At 38.6% G+C, this 20,196-nt stretch overlaps 1 protein-coding gene and 1 long non-coding RNA gene across 2 annotated transcripts; one reads left to right on the forward strand and one right to left on the reverse strand.

The window, feature by feature from the left end:
* Window positions 1-1,425: 1,425 nt before the first annotated feature.
* On the forward strand, window positions 1,426-2,834 carry LOC124209812. The gene is made up of 4 exons (XR_006881077.1): window positions 1,426-1,892; window positions 2,023-2,340; window positions 2,404-2,636; window positions 2,719-2,834. It is a non-coding gene; the product is annotated as an uncharacterized LOC124209812 (long non-coding RNA).
* Window positions 2,835-13,808: 10,974 nt separating this feature from the next.
* On the reverse strand, window positions 13,809-14,717 carry LOC124209972 (tyrosine-protein kinase Lyn-like). Its single transcript, XM_046608222.1, has 4 exons — window positions 14,681-14,717; window positions 14,506-14,612; window positions 14,174-14,355; window positions 13,809-14,088 (listed from the first exon to the last, which is right to left on the reverse strand). Exons 1-4 carry the CDS (start codon window positions 14,715-14,717, stop codon window positions 13,809-13,811), a joined length of 606 nt encoding a protein of 201 aa, XP_046464178.1.
* Between the last annotated feature and the right edge of the window lie 5,479 nt (window positions 14,718-20,196).

Below are 20,196 nucleotides of genomic sequence, written 5' to 3' on the forward strand. Positions count from 1 at the left end.
CTCTGCTACATCGGTAATGGAGCCACGGAGACACATAATTGCTACTGTGATGGACTACGTACAGCGGGCGATGCGCAAAACTAGTGGCGCAGAGGACCACTGCCGGGACGCCAACGTTCTGGTCGACTATGCAAATGTGCCTAGGCAAAGTTCAGGATCGCTGGATTGCGGTGCGTTTGTCATCTATTACGCATTTAAAATTATTACGGTGAGAAATAAGTGGTTCTGGCGTTGTGTTCCTTGTAGTCGTGTCGCCTATACAACTTTGTGTTATAATCATTGTTTTGCGTGTTACAACGCATTCTTTAGCGTGAAATAACCGTCGCCGTTGGACAACTAAGTGTGGAATCACTAACCCAAGTCGACTATGGCCTTAAGATGAGGGACCTGCTGAAGGAAATCGTACAGCTACGCTTAGGTAACATAATTTTTAGACGGTTGTTTAGAAGACGGTTGTTTAGAAATACTGAAGACGCCCTCGATGACGAGTTTACAGGAACGATAACGCAGCCGTGTTTTGGAGGTCGTGTTACATGAGACAGGAGAGTCGAGCGTCCGAAAAGTGGTTGATTGGCAGTGTGAGGCGGCGAATGTGTCTTACACGGATTCGGATGCAGAGACTGTGCCCGTGACAGACTTTCGAGAGGAACTCGAGCCGGCGACGTCTGCGGTCACGCAGACTCGTACCAACGGGGCTGAATGGCATCGCTGGGCGGAGAATGTGCCTTACGTGGATTCAGAAGCGGAGACTGTGCCTGAAACCGATTGCCGCGAGGAATACGTTCCGTCGACGTCTGCGGTCGCGCAGGTTGCTACAAACAGGACTGCGTGTGCGCCGACTGTAATGACTCTCCCGGCGACTCTTCCTGCACCACCCACCCAGTATGACACTTTGCCGATTGGAGAAAACAAGTCTTTGAAGGTGATTACTAGTACCAGCCGGGTTGTGAGCACCAGGACAGAAATTTCTCCGATCGAGGACGTGGCAATCGCCAAGGCCAAGAACACGCCAGTTGATGTAGTGTCCGATTTGCCTCCGATTATAATGGCGGGAGTAGATATGACGCCCGGACCCGTGGAGGCGGTGGTAGACGTGGCGGCGGTGGCCACGGAGGTGCACGGGGATGCCGTTGGCAAAGTGCCTGCAACAGGTTTAAACCCGAAAAAAAAAACAAATGAAGACGGCTAGGAGTATTGCGGTGCAACGTCTAAGGATTGGCGACCACCCAAGGAAAAGAAAAAAAAATCAGGTAATACTTGCACGATTTTGGACTTTTCCGGTTATTTTTGTATAGACCAAATTCAATGATAGGCACGCTCCACAGGACGACCACTAAGACACCCAATGTCGGTACGCTTGGGAGCCACACTCTGCAGAGGGAGTGGTGTAGGGTGACTGATTACGTCGACTGTGCGGCTCAGTTTGTACTTTATGTTGCTTGAATTTTTCGTACTGCCAAGAGTGTGTGTTTGAAGAGTTACAGGTTGGTAGGGACGGAACATTTAGCGAGAAAACGTTTTATGGAATACATTAGTCATACAAAACCAGACTAGTGAGAACGAATTTTCCAGCGGCGACCCTTGAGGGGGCTAACGAACATTATGGGAGGGGAGGTGAAATTTACCGCATTTAGCCCGCGTTATGGTTGTGTTGAACGGATGAGTTTTTTGTTTTGTTTTGCTTTGGCCTTTATTACTGAAAAACACTTTGCTTCTTTTGGCACCTGACTGGTTTGTGGCTAGTTAACCATAGATGCTACACAGATAAATAACGCAGTAGATCGTGATGACGAGATGAGGGAGGAGTATAGAGGAGAAAGCAGTCCTATCTCCCGCTGTAGCCCATAGCTGTCCGGGGAGTGGAAGCCCCTGCTAGTTGGCAGCGCAATAAGGTAGAGGGGAAGTTTTTCTTCCTATTCCTACGCACTTGAATGTGACATCTGAATAATCTAGCTGTTTTTATGTATAAATTAGTGTTTTCGATATGAAGTTGTATAGTTTTTCTTTTTGAATATTTCTTAGAAATGGGTAGGACGTGTTGGGCACCTGGCTTCAGAACTGGATATCCTCTAAAGAAAGGTGAAAGCCAAAAAGTTGGACCACAACCAGCACTGTTTGAAGCCTCCAAAGACCCTGACTAGTTTAAGAAGTGCTAAAAGAAAATACTGAGGAAATAATTTGTGTTAAGGAACAGCTCTTATGTATGTGAGCTGCATTTTCTTCCAGAGGCTATAAAAAACACATTCTCTGGATTGTGTAATGGAGTCCCACGTGATGTCACTGCACTGAAAAGAGTAAGCAATAAATTAAGACCTGGGCCTGTGCCTCTTTTATGGCCTGGTATATTATGTTTATATTAACAATTAATAAAGACTTATTCTTACATCTATTTATTTCTTTCAGGATGCCCAGACCATCTGTCGAAGAAAGACAAAGAGAAAAGAAAACCTCCTCAAAAGAGAAACCAGCCCAACTCTCGAAGAAAAAGAACAGTGAAGGACAGCAGTGATGTTGAGTCTGCTGATTATCCTGATCCCTTAGCATTGAACAATCAGAAGAGAAAATCACCTAAAGATGACGAGAAAACTAGCTCACAACCAATACCATAATACAGCATTCAGCCTTGAAGGCCAATTGTAGGTGAACTTTCTTCAGAGACTCAAAATGTCTTACTACCTAATTAAACTTCTCTTCAATTTCTTATCTTTTAAAATAAAGGAAGAAACTTCTGGAAGCAAAACACAATTCAAATGTACAATTTTCAAAATTTGATCTGTTCCCCTTTAGCAAACTACTTCATTCTTGCAATCACAATTCACTAAACAATAATTATATTTTGCATACTTTTTTGTTATTTGTTTCTTAGTTAGTAGAGTGTAGAGTAGTTAGTAGAGTAGTAGAGTAGTTAGTAGAGTTAGTATGCGTTACGTTAGTAATGCATCATATTTTGGGTTATTATAAAGAAGATTTGAAAATGACAAAATGGTATTCTTAGTCAAGATCCGTGAGCTCTTTGCCCAACCATATGCAAAAAATCAACAAGAGGTTATCGCAGACGAAATTTACAGCATTGCCAATGAACATATGTCTGTTTATTAATCTTAACACCAGAATTTTATGCGATGGTTTGGAGGGTTATAATTTGTTGGGAATCGATGACTAGGCATCGCTCCAAATAAACCATTTTATTCGGAATTTTGCGAAAAAACGAATAAAAAAACCACGATTCGGCTGTTATATTTTTAAATTTTTTATGAAAAACTAAGGGAGCCCACAAGAAATTGTAGAATTGTTTACATTAGTTTTTGGGCGAACCAGACCGTTAAAAAAAAAACATATTTCAGAATCAATGATTTTGCCTCTCTCCATGGAGATGTTTGTGCACAGACATCTCGCCCTTTTATTATCTAAGCTTTATTAGCAGAGATATAAGGGATTGAAAATCTGGAAAATTTTACGCCATTTTCGAATGATTTTCGCCATCATCCCAATTCATTTTGCACGCCGTCTAGCGGTCGATTTTCAAAACCCCCTGGCACCGGCTGTGTATAGGAAAAAATCTTAATAGCCGGGAGAAGAAATTTCCCTTGCGTTTTCAAAATCTTTATATTATTTATAAGCATGGATATGAACAGGACAGGGCAAAGTTCATTTTTAAAAAAGCTAGCAGTTGGCAATGTCAATTGGTTTGGGAAGTAAAATTCATTGTAAACATGGGAATGTTTCCAGTATCGAAATGGACGCACTCGTGTGCATTTTGTATTTAACTCATTTCATTGCAAAATTTCTTAAGTAATCCGACCTTTAACCTTTTTTGTTTCCGCCTATACAGCAAAGGATTAGATAATTCCTAAAGCATATTCTGTTTTCCTTTCATATATGTCAATTGAACTCTTGGTAGCCCCTTCCCCCTTTCTCTCTTGTTGAAATTGCCTTTTGGGCAAAAAAGCAGTTACATGGCTACACTCTTGCAGAGACTAGCTGACTCACTCTCTATTGTAATTCTTTGTTTGCATCTCCATTTCTGATTGTGTGTCTGAAGTGTACTTGATTCTATATGTGATGGTACTATGTGACTGAAACTTTTGAGTGTGTGAAAAAATAGACAAGGACAAGATAAAAAACTGAAAGTTATATCGGAAGAAGTGTCTCTTCATGATGTTTCAAAGGGAAAATAATGGTGCACCGACCAGTAAATAAATCTGTAAGCCTATCCTAGTGATAACTACTGTTTCACCGAAGTCCCACGTGTCAGGACCCAAGCAAATGGTTATTAGTAACTGTAAGTACCGTGCAATTGCCATTTTGTGCTCGTTTGTGTTGCCTTGTATACTATCGTGGATTCATTAAATCAACTAGATTAAAACTCATTTATCTTCAACGGTTTCCTACCTCGTGTGGTCCGTCACTGTCAGCTTTCTCGTGTAGTTCGGACTCGTATCGATAGTCTCGCTCTATCTCGCACGTCAATGTTCTTAATCATCTTAGCGGGCCGCTAGGATGATTAGCGGCCGTGCTCACCAATCAAGCCACGCCTACGAAATTAATCAAATTCATCTGCGTTCACCCATAAAAATTGACTTCAACGCCATTGAAGAAGAAGAAGAGTTGCAAACAGAAGACCTAAGAACACTTAAGGTGCTTCGAGACAATGCGAAACGGAGATTCGCAAATTTAATAAAAGTCGCTCAAGATTTTGATGGCCGATCATGGCAGTCAGACATCAATAACGAATAGGAGAGAAGATCTTATCGTCACCTTTCAGGAATGCAATCACCACAACGATTGTTATATCACAATCTGCCCCAACGATGGGACGAGTGCCATCTAGATTACTACGTTTGAGACGACGACGAATTTTGGCTCAATATCATCGAGGAGCATCTGCTCAGTAGAGTGGGTGAGTCAATTTCAAGTAGATCATCCGTCCGTTCACAAACGCTTCAAGGATTGCATGGGTACTCTGACAGCCCAAGCCTACGTCCAGGCCTTTCACCACCGCACCCATAACCAAGACCTCCTTAAGCGCCGACCCAATATCAAGACACAGACGACGGTCATTATGGAGCTAGACCAAGGGTAACCGTACTTTCTTCTTAAAGAGACGACGACCTGTTCCACTTATGGAATCAGCCACCGTGGCTATGCTATTACCCAAAAAGTCTTATACCACGAGGTTCCCAAGTACAACGAGCCGGTTTGGCCGAGGTCTAGTGATGATCCAAATCGGAACAAGGTGTTGTTCAACCACGTAGATGACCAGGCAGGTCATAGCTGCAGCTCAGAATGGTCGCTGTTGGGTCTCGGCCCGGCACCTAGCCTTTCTAGCCACCCTCACACATTGGGAGGGACCTTCAGTAGGTGGTGGGCAAGAAGACCTAATTTATACAAAGGACCCTCATCAGCTGCTATTGGCTATCGAACTACATTCTGAACTGCTCACTCAGCCTATGTGATTGCTTGTACAACGCCTTCAGCTACAGCTGGTCTTTCGACCTCAGTTCTTGTTGGCCCTCGAACTTCGGTTCTCGCTGGGTCTATGGCTCCTGCTTCTGTTTGCCCACCGATTTCAGTCCCCACTGGCCACTTGGCGTTTGTTCTTGCTGGACCACCGTATTCAATTGCTGTTGTAAACTTTGTTAACCAATCAAGAATAATAAGGAGAGGAAGGAAAAGAAGAAGAAAATGACAGAGACAATGAACAACAATGAAGAAAACAAAGCAGAAGATGTTAGTAGAGGAATTGAATTGCTGAGCACACTTAACCCTGCCACTGTGGTTGCTGTATACGGAAGAGACGGGGAGCCAGCAGAGCAGTTAGTCACCGACTTTGAAAACGTCATCGTATTAGGTAAAAATTTCTATTTTCAAGTAATGAAATGTTTCTTAATACAAATTTGTTCCATAGATGCTGATGGCGTGGCCAACCCCGTTGTTCACGTAGACATGGCCCCTCCCAAAATCATAAAAATAAGTTTTGTCGAATCCAATAATTAAAACGATACTGATAGATTTTTAAAAATTTTGATTTTGATGGGTTATCTCTTTTCAACATGTAAAAAGTGGAATCACTGCACATTAAGGATAATTGAAAAGCGAACGAAAGAATTTCTTATTTGGGCTTTTAAGCTTTCTCCTGAAGAAAAGCCATAGTTTTTGCAGTGTACACAATTCAGAGGAGTGTACCTCTTCAAGAAAAAAAGTTAGTTAACATGTACATAGGGTACCTGCTCTTAAGAGAAAATCCTGACATGGCTCAGTGCCCTTGCGCAATGTTCAATTTTATCATTTTCAATCCTTTTTAAAAACGTTTAGAACCACACTACTTTCTAACAAGTCTCCAGCATATAAAAATTATTTCATCCCACACCAGTACTTTTCAATACTCTTTATCACTATTGACATTGTCTTAATCTCTTGCTTCGTTTCCTTCCGGGAAATTGTGTGTTTTGTTGTGTGTTGTTGTCATAATGTGTTTGAATGATGAGAAGCGTTTGGGCCAAAAAATATTTATACACTGTCCGTTGAAAATTTTTTAATTTTGGAAGAATCTCCATGAAATAAGATTACAAACAAACGAATGTTGAAACAATTGATTCATTGTGTTATTTTCATTAATATATTTTTATTCCTAGGTTCTTTATGGTTTATCATTTCCATAATATTTTTTAAAATAATACGGCCGAGGTTTTTTTTCAAAACCTGAAGCACGTTTCCCATCGCCAACAAAACCGAGAAAAAAGGATCACGTCAGTATCAGAGCCAGATCGACGCGCTAGTCGCCATTTTTTATTACTCTCTCTCGCGTTCCTGGCGGATGACAGCCGAAGTTACGCTTTCCTGGCCTTCACTTTAGAACGGGAGACATACTGTAGGCCCTTTCATATAGTCTAGTGGCCAGCAATATGAAGCCCGAGGTGCAGAGAACTCGTATGTTTCGGCTGTCATCCGCCAGGAACGCGAGAGAGATTAATAAAAAATGACGACTAGGCTGGGTGGGAAACTGGTCAAAATTACACTTTACTAGATTGGGAATAACTCGACCAATCTAATCCGGAATGTAAATTCCTTTTGGATTGGTATTGAGGGATGGCCTAGCAAACTTTTGGAAGAATTTTTTTTTTTAAGGTTAGCATTTTCCCAAAAAGCGATACCAAAGACCCCCCAAAATTGTTAAAATTTGAAAAAACCTAAACTTTAACATTAAATATCTCCTGAACGCCAGGGAATATTTAATGTCTGCAAAAACAGATGAATCCGAAGTAGAAAACTATATATGCCTGAATTATTTCAGATTTTTAGGTCCTATAGCGGAATCGGAAAAAAAGTGGGGTCCATGGATTTGGTGCGGTTGAGTGGTGGATTGCTTGTTAAATGAGTTCTTATTATGTTATATATTTCATATTTTTTCTGTTTTTAAATATCTATTTTATTGTTTAAATATCGTTTGATCGTGATCTGGGGCCAAAAGTGATGCTTTCACTAAAGAAACCATTTTTTAAAGAAACGGTGGTTGTCGTAAATGCCGCTGACGAGGCGAAGGTTTCAAGCAGCAAAAACCTAAGGAGGAAAGCAGCAATAGCTAGGGTTCTTGCTGAAGAAGACCTGGTTTAGTAGTTTATTGTAATTAATTTGTATCGATGAATACCAATAAACTGCTTTTAACTGCACATTTGCCTTGTTTTCTTTGTTCTGTTCGACTGTCGTAAATCATAATATTGGTACACCAATATTAGTATGCCTCAATGGTTGTGCATTAGTGTACTAGTTTAATAAGACCAGAATTACACCAATCATGAATGTTAGAAGTAGGCTACGAGTCAGCACCAGTAAAAATCTAACATATTTATTAGAATTTAGCAGCAATATTGCTACACGAATAAAGTCTAACGTTATTTACCATCATATCGTTATCATCCATCGTTAATTAATGGCATAGTACTAATATTGTCTGTTTTTGAAATATTATTGATTGTCCGAAATATTAAATGGTTGCCTGGCCAAACGCTTGTTCTGGCCCACTGTAACTTTGGCTAATTGTTGGAACTATCCATTGACGTTGGTGGATCATTGATGTTGTACACATTGTCATGTCACATCATCATGTCATTGATCATGAATCACATTGATGTTGGTTATAAAATGACCCAATATTGACCACGAAAGTTGGAAAAGAATATCCAGCCAACATACAACAGCGATAAAAAACAAACATTGGGTACAATACAGACCCGTGAATTGTCGGATGAGTGGTATCAGCATTCAATTTTGTTGCGGATCAATCTCATACCATGCGTAAGACAATTAGCTACAGTTTTCACCCCTTTACAAGAGGCTGTATAAACACCCAAGGGAGGTTACTGTTTAGCCTCTCAACTGTCTTCTCTTTTCTTATCTGACAGTGGATAGCTTCTTCTCGTAATATCTTTGGTGTAAGTAACAAGTGCTCTAGGTATAAGTATATGACATAATTTTACATCATTGTCATGTTGAATATAACTGTCTCTATACTGAAAGAATGAGATGCCCTGAAGAAATGAAAGGAATAAGTTTAACTAAAATATGTGTTACTATTTTACTGAACTTTAACAAATTGATGAAGCGGTATTAAGATTGGTTCAACCCCAAAATGCTACTCGGGTAGCTAGCGGGGACTAGGAATCGGCCCTGTCCGCCAAACAGCAAAGGAAGAGAACTCAGTAACAGAGATATGGAAAATTGGACAATGAGTCAATCAATCGCCAACAAAATTTACAAAACTAAAAAAAAATTGCACTCCAATGTTCATATTCCTGACAGAAATGTCGAGGAAACAAATCGAAAATACCTTTATTAGGTTACTAGTTAAGGGGCTTCCAAAGCGATTAGGCTATACATAGTCCAAATCACAAATTTTACATTATCCCGGCCTAATATTTCCAATCAAAATTTACATACAACGAATACATAGACCAATAGACCCACCCCAATGTTCAACCTCCACAAAACCAAAAAAACGCTCACATATTCTTCGTCACTTTCTACTATAACCATACCAATAGCTGAAATTCCCCCTCACAAAAATCCGTTTACAGTCATTTCGATCAATTACATTTGTAAAATAATATTTCTCCTTTTTCATTGTGCTGTTAACATATTTGACTTAAATGATTTGTTTACATTTTTGTTGTGAGCTATTAGAATCTTTTTTTATTTTAATGGTTTGGTGAAAAAACAATTTGAAAATGATTATTCGTCTCATTTTTTTTTGTTTTTTTACTAAAATTTGAATTTTGTTGAGCTTTGTCCCACTTATGGACTAGTTTCCTACCTCGTAAAAATCAAAGAAACAGTTATTCTACCGTGCCTGTCATACCGACATCAAGGGAACCATGGAAGTAATGCATTACACTGCTTTGGTATTATTAGACTTATAGTCAACGTTTGACACAGCCTGACACCTGGGCATACTCGCCTCCTTATAATCAACAAAAACTGCTCCTATATTGTTTGGTACGAATCGTGGCTTATTTTTTTGAAAAGCGTCGTGTAATCCTGTCACATGAAGAGGTGATCTTTTGACACAACATTATCTTGGTCTGTCTACAATGAAGATTCTTTTTCATTCTTATGAGTTTTTCTAACCACCCAGGTCGTGAGGCGTACGTTCTCGTTCTCTCAACTGACGATCTGACAGTTGCCACAGAGCTCAAAGATCATAAACAGCCCAATCTCCAAATGATGTTAAGAGGGATAGTCAATCTTATGGGAGCTCATAATGTTATGGACTGTTGCGAAAACGGAATTCGTTCTATTTAGAAAAAGACTGACGTGCTGCCTAATCTCAAACTATTCATAAATTCTAAAGTAACTCTTCCGTTCTCTGGTTATGGTTTCTTGGTTTCACCTTAAACTACAGGTTAATATGCAAGTATTTCAACAATCGGTCCGCCGAGCAAATAAGATGCTCTAATCGATATCTTGCTGATTCTTCTTTTGAACCTTTTTTTTCTACAGTCGATTCTTACCTGCTCGTTACAAACCACCCATCCAACGTCAACGGCTATCCTGATGAGTGTCTAGAACAATGCTGACCGTACTTCTGATTCTATAAGGATAACATATTCGTTTTTGACGATAAAAGCGAGTGAAATTTATATTTGTACTTGTGTAGGAGGAGTGCTTGCAACTCCACTGAAGAAGAAAGTTATTCGTAGTGCATTCTCTGGTCTTTCATTACAATAGAATTGAACATCCTACACACTTCATTTTAACACCTTAATGCTAATACAAAGCTGAATTGTTGGTGATAGACAGGATTTGGTGTTTTGAGGCTGAATTAACGTTGATTTCCCAAACGTGACATTCTTTGTCACATTTACCATTACGACTTTTATTTGGTTTATGATCCATCGGAATATGAATGCAATTGTTGAACAACAGAAGATGGTAAAGGATCAAAGTAATATTTTGTGTACATTAAATTCTGAAATACAATTGATGAATTTTGGCTAGGAATCTTGGTAAAAGTGAAATCATCGCAACGCTCTCAAGGTTTTTGTTGTTGGGTATTGTTGCAATTCAAAAGTTCAATTTATAGTGGATTTAGCGTTACTAACGTGTACGGCTAATTAGAATCGGGTTAAATATTTGATGAGGTGGCTTTTCACGAGTTCAACTAAACTACTGCCTGAGAAACAGTTTAATTCTGAAATGCGAGGCTAAGATTGTTTACGTACGCTTTGAAGTGTTTGTATCAACAATAGTAATTGTATTCACCAGGTGTGGTATTGGACAGGCTATTTTTTTGTTGCTTTATTGTTTGTCGCCTCATTGTTTTGCTTGCAAGTCAATGAATATTGATTTTTCACATTCGTTTGCAGCTTTCACCAGGCAACATGTTGAACTCTGGTAAGTCTACTAATATAATGTTATGGTGTCTTTCTTGTGTTCGTTTTTTTGGTTTTAGATCTGTCTGTTTTTTCTCCCTTCCTCCCCCCGTCGCTTTGTCTCCACAATATTATTGTCGCAAAAAAATCACTAGGTGACGACGAAGTCGACGAAGGGATTTTGGCAAACGAAGCTTTGCTGACCCTCTTCACCAGGGCCTTCTGTGTCATTCCCCACATCCTGGGCAATATCTGAACGTCGAAGGATTGTTGTCAGGTGAAGAGAAAACAGAAGAGGTGCTACCCAGCTTCAACTAAAAAATGATGAGGTGAAGAAAAACCGGTTTAACTAAGTTTTCACAATTTATTTCTGTGTAAACTTTTTTGCCGTAAAAAATTTTTACGGAATGATAGGCACTGGCCAAAAAGGAGCTTCCCTCATTCCACTAAAAAAAAGTGTGGACATGTAGTGGAAGCAGTCAAAATTTTGAAGTTTGGCAGCAGTTTATTATGTTTATTGATTTCTTGTTCTTGTTTCTTTGATTCTTTTGTTTCTGGTTTCTTGTTGAATATGGAATATAACTGAACTATTGAACTTCGAATTGAAACTTTTTTCTTAAGTGTTAGAAAGGGAGGCTGCTAGGAGGGAGGATGTTTGTGTAATTGATTTAATTTAATATACCTTGATTGTACTTCAAATAAAATTCCTTCTGTTGACCTTAGTGTTTTTAGTCTCGCATACCCTTATTAAAAGCAAGATCATTTGTGATCATTTGTGCAAGGATTGGATTGGAACCATAAACATTTATTTTTAGCCGATTCACTATCCTATGGTATTATAACATTTTTATCTTATATGTGTTTTGAGATGAATGTTGCAGCTTTGTTAAATGAAATTTATAAATACAAATTTTAAATCATTCCAGATAATTCCGTTACATTTTATGCGTTAATTGATTTACAGATATTGGAAAATAAGGCAAATATTATACATATATATATAGAAAAACATCTTTAATATGTTTTCCTATTTCCCGACTGCTATCTCAAAATGAATATTTTTTATCCGGTTCCTGGTATTGCAATATTTGGAAAAATTCTAAAAAAATTGACAAAATAATGTTATATAAATTTCTATGCTCTATGTATATTGATATAAATATCAAAAGTATTAGTTAATTTTTACTTATTATATTCCTTCCGGCATAATTTTTTACAAAGCCCACAGTTTCTGCCCATATTAAGCGAAATTATGGAATTTGAATTAACGATTCCTTCTTCCGATATAAGAGAGGGAGTCGATGAATTTGCGGGCTTCATATTCTTATGGATTTCTTCAATAAATGCCTTGGAGTTGGATCTCAATCCTTGCAGGTGAAGGTCAGCCGAGGTCAAAACGATTTTACGATGATGGCTTCTTTGAGTCCGGTGGCTGCAGTAGGCGCTGATCCCAAATAATCATCCACGTACATTTATTTCTTAAAATCATTTACTGTTTCCTTTGTTGCGGTTGCATCCGTCACGGCTCTGCGAGTCGTTTGAATCGGTACGAATGGACTACAGGTTGCTCAAAAAGGTAAACGATCCTCCCGGAATACAATGATATCGGTAGATGATGAACTTGTCTTTCTAGGTGTTTTCGTGGAATTTACTGACGTTCCCTGGACTTGGCTCCCCCCTGAACGGGGGGATTCCCCGGCCAGAAAACCTCACATGAGTAATATTGGTCATTACATTACATCCGATTGAGCCTTCCTCTTCAATCTGCTGGATGGGCATGGTCAGGTCGTCACGCCATGAAATTATATGAATTTACTGTAGACTTCTTCATTAAGTTTTAAAGTCCACTAAATGAAATTATTTAAAAAACTGAAGAATAAACTTTAGACTCATCTCTTTCCACTTAGCAATTAACGACGGCAAGGATTATGGGAATTTCTATTTTTGACCACAGCAGCAGGTGCCTCTCATTTTTTGTCGTGTTTTCTTGGAAAAGAAGTGGGAGGAATAGCTTATCTCTGAGATAGAGAGATATACCTGCGTAAACTTCCGATGAAACACAGCCTACACGCGATTTTTTTTTCGGAATAGGATTACCCCGATGATGCCGAGTTGCCCAGCTGCCTAGCGCCATTTTGCAGAGACGGGCTTCCGTCAGCAGTTTGCCCATCAGCTGTGGTGACAGTAGCGATCACAAAGGACCCGAAAGCAGTAAACTCCAAAGACTGAGCTGTTGAGAGCTCTTTTTATTCATTTATTTAATGGTAAATTTAATACTAAACATTTTAGATTAATCGCTTGGTAAGAATTTTCAAACAGTTTTTGCAAACATTTTCAACCTTTTAAAGAAAAACGATTAAGCGTAGAGGAATTGATTAGTTTTTCTTTACTAGGGAACACCGTTCAAATTACCATTGATTTGTAAACAACCTTATAATATTTGTCGTAGCTAGCTATTATTTTTATGGTTTTTTTCCTCCTAGGTTATTAGGAAGGATCACAAGAGACGTTTCAAATTGCCAGAGTGTTCTCGGACCATCGGTACTATAAAAATTCAATCCGATTTCCTTTTGTTACTTTAAATTTTTTAAACATTTGAACTTCGGTGAAACGATGTTGAGTTTGGAACGTCGTGCCATTTGCTCGGCTGGATAAAATTTCGGTTCTCATAGATAAAACTCGGTGCAAGAAATTACATTTTTCGTCCGGAAGCATTTAAGGTCCGCCATTTGAGGATCCGGCGAAGAAAACCTTCACTGCTCAGTCACTTATTGAAAGATAATGAAGTCCGTGGTAATTTACCAATCTATATCGGAAGTTATTATCCTAGTTGATTTGGAAATTGGCCAGAGACAGTTTAAACCATCATTGTTGACCATTCAAAAGATAGTAGCCGAAGACGAGCCCTTCGCTGAAGACGTCGCTTTTAATAGTTCCTCTTTATTTTGCTTGACATTCAGTTAAATTAGCTTCTGTGTCGTCCATTAATTTCAATATTACCGGTGGGAACCATTTATCCGACAGCTTGACGTGAATCAGAACATTTGGGGGTTTAATGTCGCGATGGATCAGACTTTTTTCGTGGATGTATTGGAGCCCTTCGGCCAGCTGGAGGAAAACTTTAGTTTCTGGTGGCATTGGTACTAGAAATTTTTTTTGTTCCTTCTCATTCAAAAATAATTCGTCTAGTGAAGCAGCGCACAATTCCATCGCATAATGTCTAAGAAATATTACGTTATATAGCCGTTCATGGAAAGTGTCATTTGTTAACATAAAAATTTATTCTTTCCTGTTTTATTAAATACCTATTCTCCGAGTTGCTTTCCACGTAGAAAAGTTTGATAACATTCGGATGATTCAGCTTTTGTAACGCTTCTTCCTCTAGTTTGTTACTTTCGACTTTGGATGAAAGAATTTGTTTGACTGCCACTTGAATGTTATTCCACTCGCCTTGGAAAACTATTCCATAACCTCCACTTCCCAATTCCTTTTTTTAATTAACTTTGATTTGTTTCAAATTTGAAGTATTATCATCTGCCACTGAGGTGGCGAATTGGTATGGCCTGTCCTTCGCCTTGAAAATGTTATTTTAATTTTATTTTTAGAATAATTCTTAATAACAGAACTTTGATTCTACCCTGATTTGTTCTAATTTTTTAGCGACATCCGACGATGTCATTCTTTTTTCGGGATTGGGTTCCAACATTTTCTTGGTTAGGTCACGCATGGCCTGGTTCTGGATTCCTGTGCGGAAACTTATTTATATTAGCTGATTTTTAATATATAAAATGTTGTAGATAATCCCGAGTTACTTTGTAGATTGGCTTGCAAAAACATTTTCCTCGACATTATCCCATTTTCCTTGCAATAACATTTTCCATGTGCAATGTCTGGTTAAGTTATTGATTAAAGTGATTGAAATTAGTTCTGACATTTCTAATTTTTTATCACAGGCATCTTTGGAATGGATTCATGAATGGTCAATGGAATTTCAGCTATCCATTCTACACTTGCATCCAGTCGGGTAAGCTGCATGTCATTTACCTTTCCTGTGAATCTCAATAACAGACCTGTTGCGTGAAAAACGGAGATACTCCGTGCCGTTCATCTCTCGGAAAGCAAGCCTCTCGGCAGGGCTAGCATTCAGCTCAACAATCCCCGAGAAAGAGGGAATGTTTTTTCTTTCTTTTGTTAACTTTAAACCGCACTGTTGTCTTCTTCCTTCTTCTTCTCCTTTGTCTTTTTAATTTATTCCCAATTTCCGCAGCATCTTCTTCCTCTCTTTCTTCTCCTTCCTTCGGGATAGTTTTTGATTAACGCGGGCCTAAAAAAACTATTTTTGAGCCCGTCATTAACGCACGGCTGTTTACGATCTTTTATTGGCCGAAATTTTTGCATTTAATTGAATTAGCCAACTTTCCTATTGTGTAACACTTTTTTTGGACAGTCGTGATGGGCGACATTTACAAATTCATGCGATCTGTTTTTCGTTTACTTTTTGTAAAAGTTCTCTCTGCTACTTCCCTCTTTTAATGCTACTTTTTTTAATTAATTGGTGCAGCCGTGCCACTACCAGCAAGTACTACCTGTAGTATTACGCATTATTTAATTCAGACAATCGAAATAAACAATAAATTTATATATGTCTCTATTCAATATATCAACCGTGTAGGTTCATTCTCGGTGCCGTCATAGACCCACCACTTTCCTTTGCCATGGCTTCTTGTCCATCCTTCCCTTAATCTGGAAGAGCTTCGCTAGACCCCTGTTCTATATGTCTAGAAGAATGCGACAACAAATCAACAACTAACAATTGCCGGCATGAATTTTGCTTTGCTTGCTTGCTAGAATGGTCTAAGGTATCCAAATTAGCAGTTACTTAAAAAGAATTCAAAATTTTGGTGAGATAATAATTACCCCAAAACTTTTAGATGAATCCAGTGTGTCCGTATTGTAAGCATCCATTTACATCCATCATTCACAATGTAAAGTCGAAACAGGATTACGAAGAGTATAAATTACCAGTTCCAGATCCTAATGCTCCTAATGCCTTTGATCAAAGGTACACGTAAAACTAAGAGAGTAAACCCATGTTTTTTCTAATCTTTTTCATTAACTATGTTTAATAACAGAACAACAGTTACACCAGATAACCCTAGAGCTTTGGCACTTAGGAGACTCTACACCATTATTCAATCTAATGGAGGAATCATTTCCCGTCAATTTCATGGGATAATCAACTTTCGTCGCCGAATTTATCAAGATAATTTGTGGGTGGAGCCATTCGTCATTACGGAACGCTTTCGTGAAACGACACCAGCGGTTTTCCAACAAAATCCCGACATGACTTATCGGCTCATTCCCTGGTTGGACCGTGAATTAAACATTTTAATAGACGACCCCGAGATTCGATTGTCGGACGTGATGGAGAAGATTCTAGTACTAATTACTAAATATCCTATCCGTGGTCGACCCTTCAAAAAAGCCATTCAATCTTACTTTGGCTCAATTCAAAAAACAAATCACTTCATTCACGAGTTCTAAAACTTTTCCCACTCACCCTATAATATTGCCGAGTTTGATGATAACGCCGTCTACGTGACCAAAAATAATCTACAGCTGAATGCTCGCTCGGTAAACAAATTTTAATTCCAAAACGTGATTTAGCCTAATTTAAAAATAACATTTTTTCAATCAGGCATACCGTGATAATCCGTTGACTCCTCCCCAGCCGGGCACTAGTAGTGGTATTGGTCGAAGTTTGCCTACAGTGGTTATCGACGATATGCCTAGTCACTCCGCAATGCCGGGACCTTCCAGTTCAGGATGGAGACCTACCAAAAAGGATATTGTGGAAGTAATCCGCCCCTCTTCCCCCTTGTTGATAACGCTTTCTGATTCTGATGAGGAACGGGAGAAAGAGTCGGTGCGAAACGAAGCCAGTTCTTCATCTTCTCTTGGAGGAGTTCTTAAGAAAGGAAGTACCCCTGGCAAAAGAGTTAATTCTCACAAGGAGTCTGCCAAAAATAAGAAAATGAAGATCGATCAATTTCCGAATTTGGTCGTTGAAATTCCACATCTAACAAGGTATTCCATGGTGATGTCAACGTCTATGGCCAACAAGACTAATGATTTCCTTTAACCCCCCAAAAATCAAACACAGAGCCCATTTAAGCCGAGAAACGGAAGAGAGCTCCATAAACAATACCATTTCGGACCAGTCTTCGTCTTGTTTATCCAGCGGAACTGCCCGCTATTGCGATTTGGTTCCAGAAGAGAAATCGCACTGACTGCACAATGACCGGCATCAAGAATCCAGCGGAAGTAAACGCCGACACGAGTGAGACAGACTCAATTAACCGAGAAACAAGTTTTTATAAAATTACATTTGGTATGAATACGTGGGGGATCTCCTAAATCAGCACCTCCACCTTCTATCATCTTCTTTTTCTTTATTTTTTTGAATGCCAATTGGTGCTACTGCCATCTCATTGAAATAAAACCACTTCGTACAGCGTACACGGTGAGCTTATCAGATTTCATTTTGTGTTAAAGTAAAAAGGCTGTATTTTTCAAAAAAAAATTTACATTCTTTTTTTTTTCAAATGGTACAGTATCTCAATGTCGATCAAAATGACATTTCTCTTTTAGGAGAATGAAGTATTCCTGTTCTTAATATAAAATTAAAAGGGCCATCTAGCGGCCGTCTAAAATAATATACACTGAAAGCAGAATGAAAACAATCTAGCTGCTTGTCTGAAATTTTCTATCATATGCCGGTTTGTTTTGTTGTTCTTATATAATCCCTCACATTTATTTCGTTTTGTTAAAAAATGTCTGACGCGTGGGAAGAGATCCAAGCTGTCAAATCAAAAAGAAATGAACTTAGAGAACGTTTACAAAAGAGAAGAAAAGAAAGAGAAATAATTGTAAAAAATAATCGTAAAAATTGACTTTTATATTAATTAATCTCTATTCGTTTTTCAGTTTAATCGTTTGCTGCCGTTCAATAGACTTGATCTATTGGTAAAGCTGAGGAGAGGTTGCTGAAATTCAAGACTCGTCAATAAGTTATGTAGATGTTGAAAAATTATTAGTGCATATCTGGGCTCCCTTCTTCAGTGGCCCCGTTTCCCTAAATAACCACTAACCAACGTCCGCCGGTGGTCACTCACTCGCTGCGACAGCCAGGAGGAAGGGAGATGTTTGGTCAAACGGGGACTTGCAAGGCGCATGATTCGATGAAATCTGTTGGAGGGTCATGCGTCTAAGCCGGAAGCCTACTATGATACACTGCTCTCATAATAACTGCTCCTCAGCTCTCTTCGCTCTTTTTAATTTTTCCCAATTTCTGCAGCAGTGGTTTGTTTTGTCACAAACTGCTTTCACAAGAGTTTGTTGATATTAAACCCTGTTGTATTCTCAATTCCTTTCCTTTTTACTTCAGTTTTTTAAACCCAATTTCCGCAGCAGTGGTTTGTTTTGTCACAAACTGCTTTCACAAGAGTTTGTTGATCTTAAACCCTGTTGTATTCTCAATTTCATTCCTTTTTATCTTCATTTTTGAGTGAGTTAAGTTAAATTAAGTGAAAATTACAAATAATTTAATTGTTGTACAGGTGATTCGAGGATTGCAGCGTGGGCGAAGCATTGTATACTGGAGAGTCCGACTGGATCCCCCTAAACACTGGCCTTGTTGTCCATTACGGCATAACGATTCGAAGCATACAAAAACTATTAAATGTCAGAGGCCTGAAATTGTGTGAAATAAACCCTAATTTGTGTTGCCCTTTGAACATTTATTTGTTAGGCCTATGTTCATAATTGAATCTAACATTCTACATACTTCTGCTTAACACCTTAATGCCAATATAAATCTAAATTGTTAGTGATTGACAACAGTTTTTGGTTTGAAGTTGAATCAACGTCAATTTTCGAAGCGTGGCATTCTTCATCACATTTACCATTACAAAATTTCTTTGGTTTAGGAGCCAGAGGAATATTAATGGAATTGTGTGAACAGCAACTAATTTTCTTTGTGGCCAACTCAATGGGTAAACTGCTTGAAGCTTTAAAAATGAGTTAAAATCATATAATGTAGTTTGAAACTCAAATGACGAGCAAAAAATTCTCTAGATCGTTGACGTCTTTGTAGTATTTGGATACATCTGAGCATCTTTTAGTAATGAGATATTCAGACAGATTTATTAGTAGTCTACTCAAGAGTGTAAGGACGAGAGAAACCCAAAGGCTACGCTACACAACCCATGTGTGCATGCAGCGTCTTAGCCGTTTCAAATTTTATTCTCTCTCTAGCTCCGTCCAACCCCCGATGGCAAGGAAAGAAAAGGAGAGAAGAAGAAGAAAAAACACAGTTTGAAACAATACGCAATGTCAGATTGTTGACAACAGGGAGAAAAAAAGTAAGATTGTAAATATAGCTGCGATACGCGCCTTTAGGTTTTTTTGGACGCAAGAACAGAGTGAGCCGGATAACCATCACATAACACCATGACACTGAATCCTTTAAATTATTGTGATGCAATAAACTCCTTTAGGCCACCCTCAATACACTTTAGGCCATTGGCCTGAAAAAGCCATTTCTTTTCACCTTTCAGGCTGCCATTTGCGCTAGTGTATGTTTCCGAACAACTTCACCACGCCACCACCACTCTATTGTTCGTAGCTTCTCTGCTATTCTAGACTCTTGTCTATCCTTCAGTCGCGTGATCGCCGAGCTTCACTGCGGACACGCTGAAGAACTTTTTTTAAAGAAAATAATGTAGAATTTTATTTATTTTGTGTGTGTGTGTATTGGTTGAAGGGCACCAGGTGGCCAATAGGAGGGAAGCTCAAAAGAATAATAGAATAGAATAAAAGCTCAATAGAATAATCAAGCAAATAAGAGCTCCTCTTTTTCACTTTAGATGTTTTCGTTTTTTCTCTTCTTATTCTTGCTTCTCCCAAGGGGGTTTCATTTTCGCTGTCTTCTTCACTTGACTTTTCATGGACTTTTTCATTGGACTTCTTCATGTGACTATTTGATTCTTCATAATCCTGTTATATAGAAAAATATTTATGCATTGTTACTATATTACATATTTATGTTTATTCAATTACCTCCTCCATTTGAATATCTGACTCGCTGACTTCTTCCCTTGACTTTTCATTTACTGATTCACTTGACTTTTTCATAGGACTATTTGACGCTTCAGAAGACTGTTATATAGTAAAATATTTATGCATTGTTATTTGATATTACTTATTTATGTTACTTAAAGTACCTCTTCAATTTGACTTTCTGGCTCGCTTACTTCTTCTCTGGAAT

The sequence above is a fragment of the Daphnia pulex genome, chromosome 12, assembly GCF_021134715.1.
Source record: "Daphnia pulex isolate KAP4 chromosome 12, ASM2113471v1".
NCBI lineage: Eukaryota > Metazoa > Arthropoda > Branchiopoda > Diplostraca > Daphniidae > Daphnia > Daphnia pulex.

Coding starts and splice junctions, on each gene's coding strand:
- LOC124209972 (XM_046608222.1), bottom strand. CDS start 14,717: ATGTCGAGGAAAATGTTTTTGCAAGCCAATCTACAAA. Junction 14,613..14,680: donor TTTGCAAGCCAATCTACAAA/GTAACTCGGGAT, acceptor GTTTCCGCACAG/GAATCCAGAACCAGGCCATG. Junction 14,356..14,505: donor AAAAATTAGAACAAATCAGG/GTAGAATCAAAG, acceptor AATTAAAAAAAG/GAATTGGGAAGTGGAGGTTA.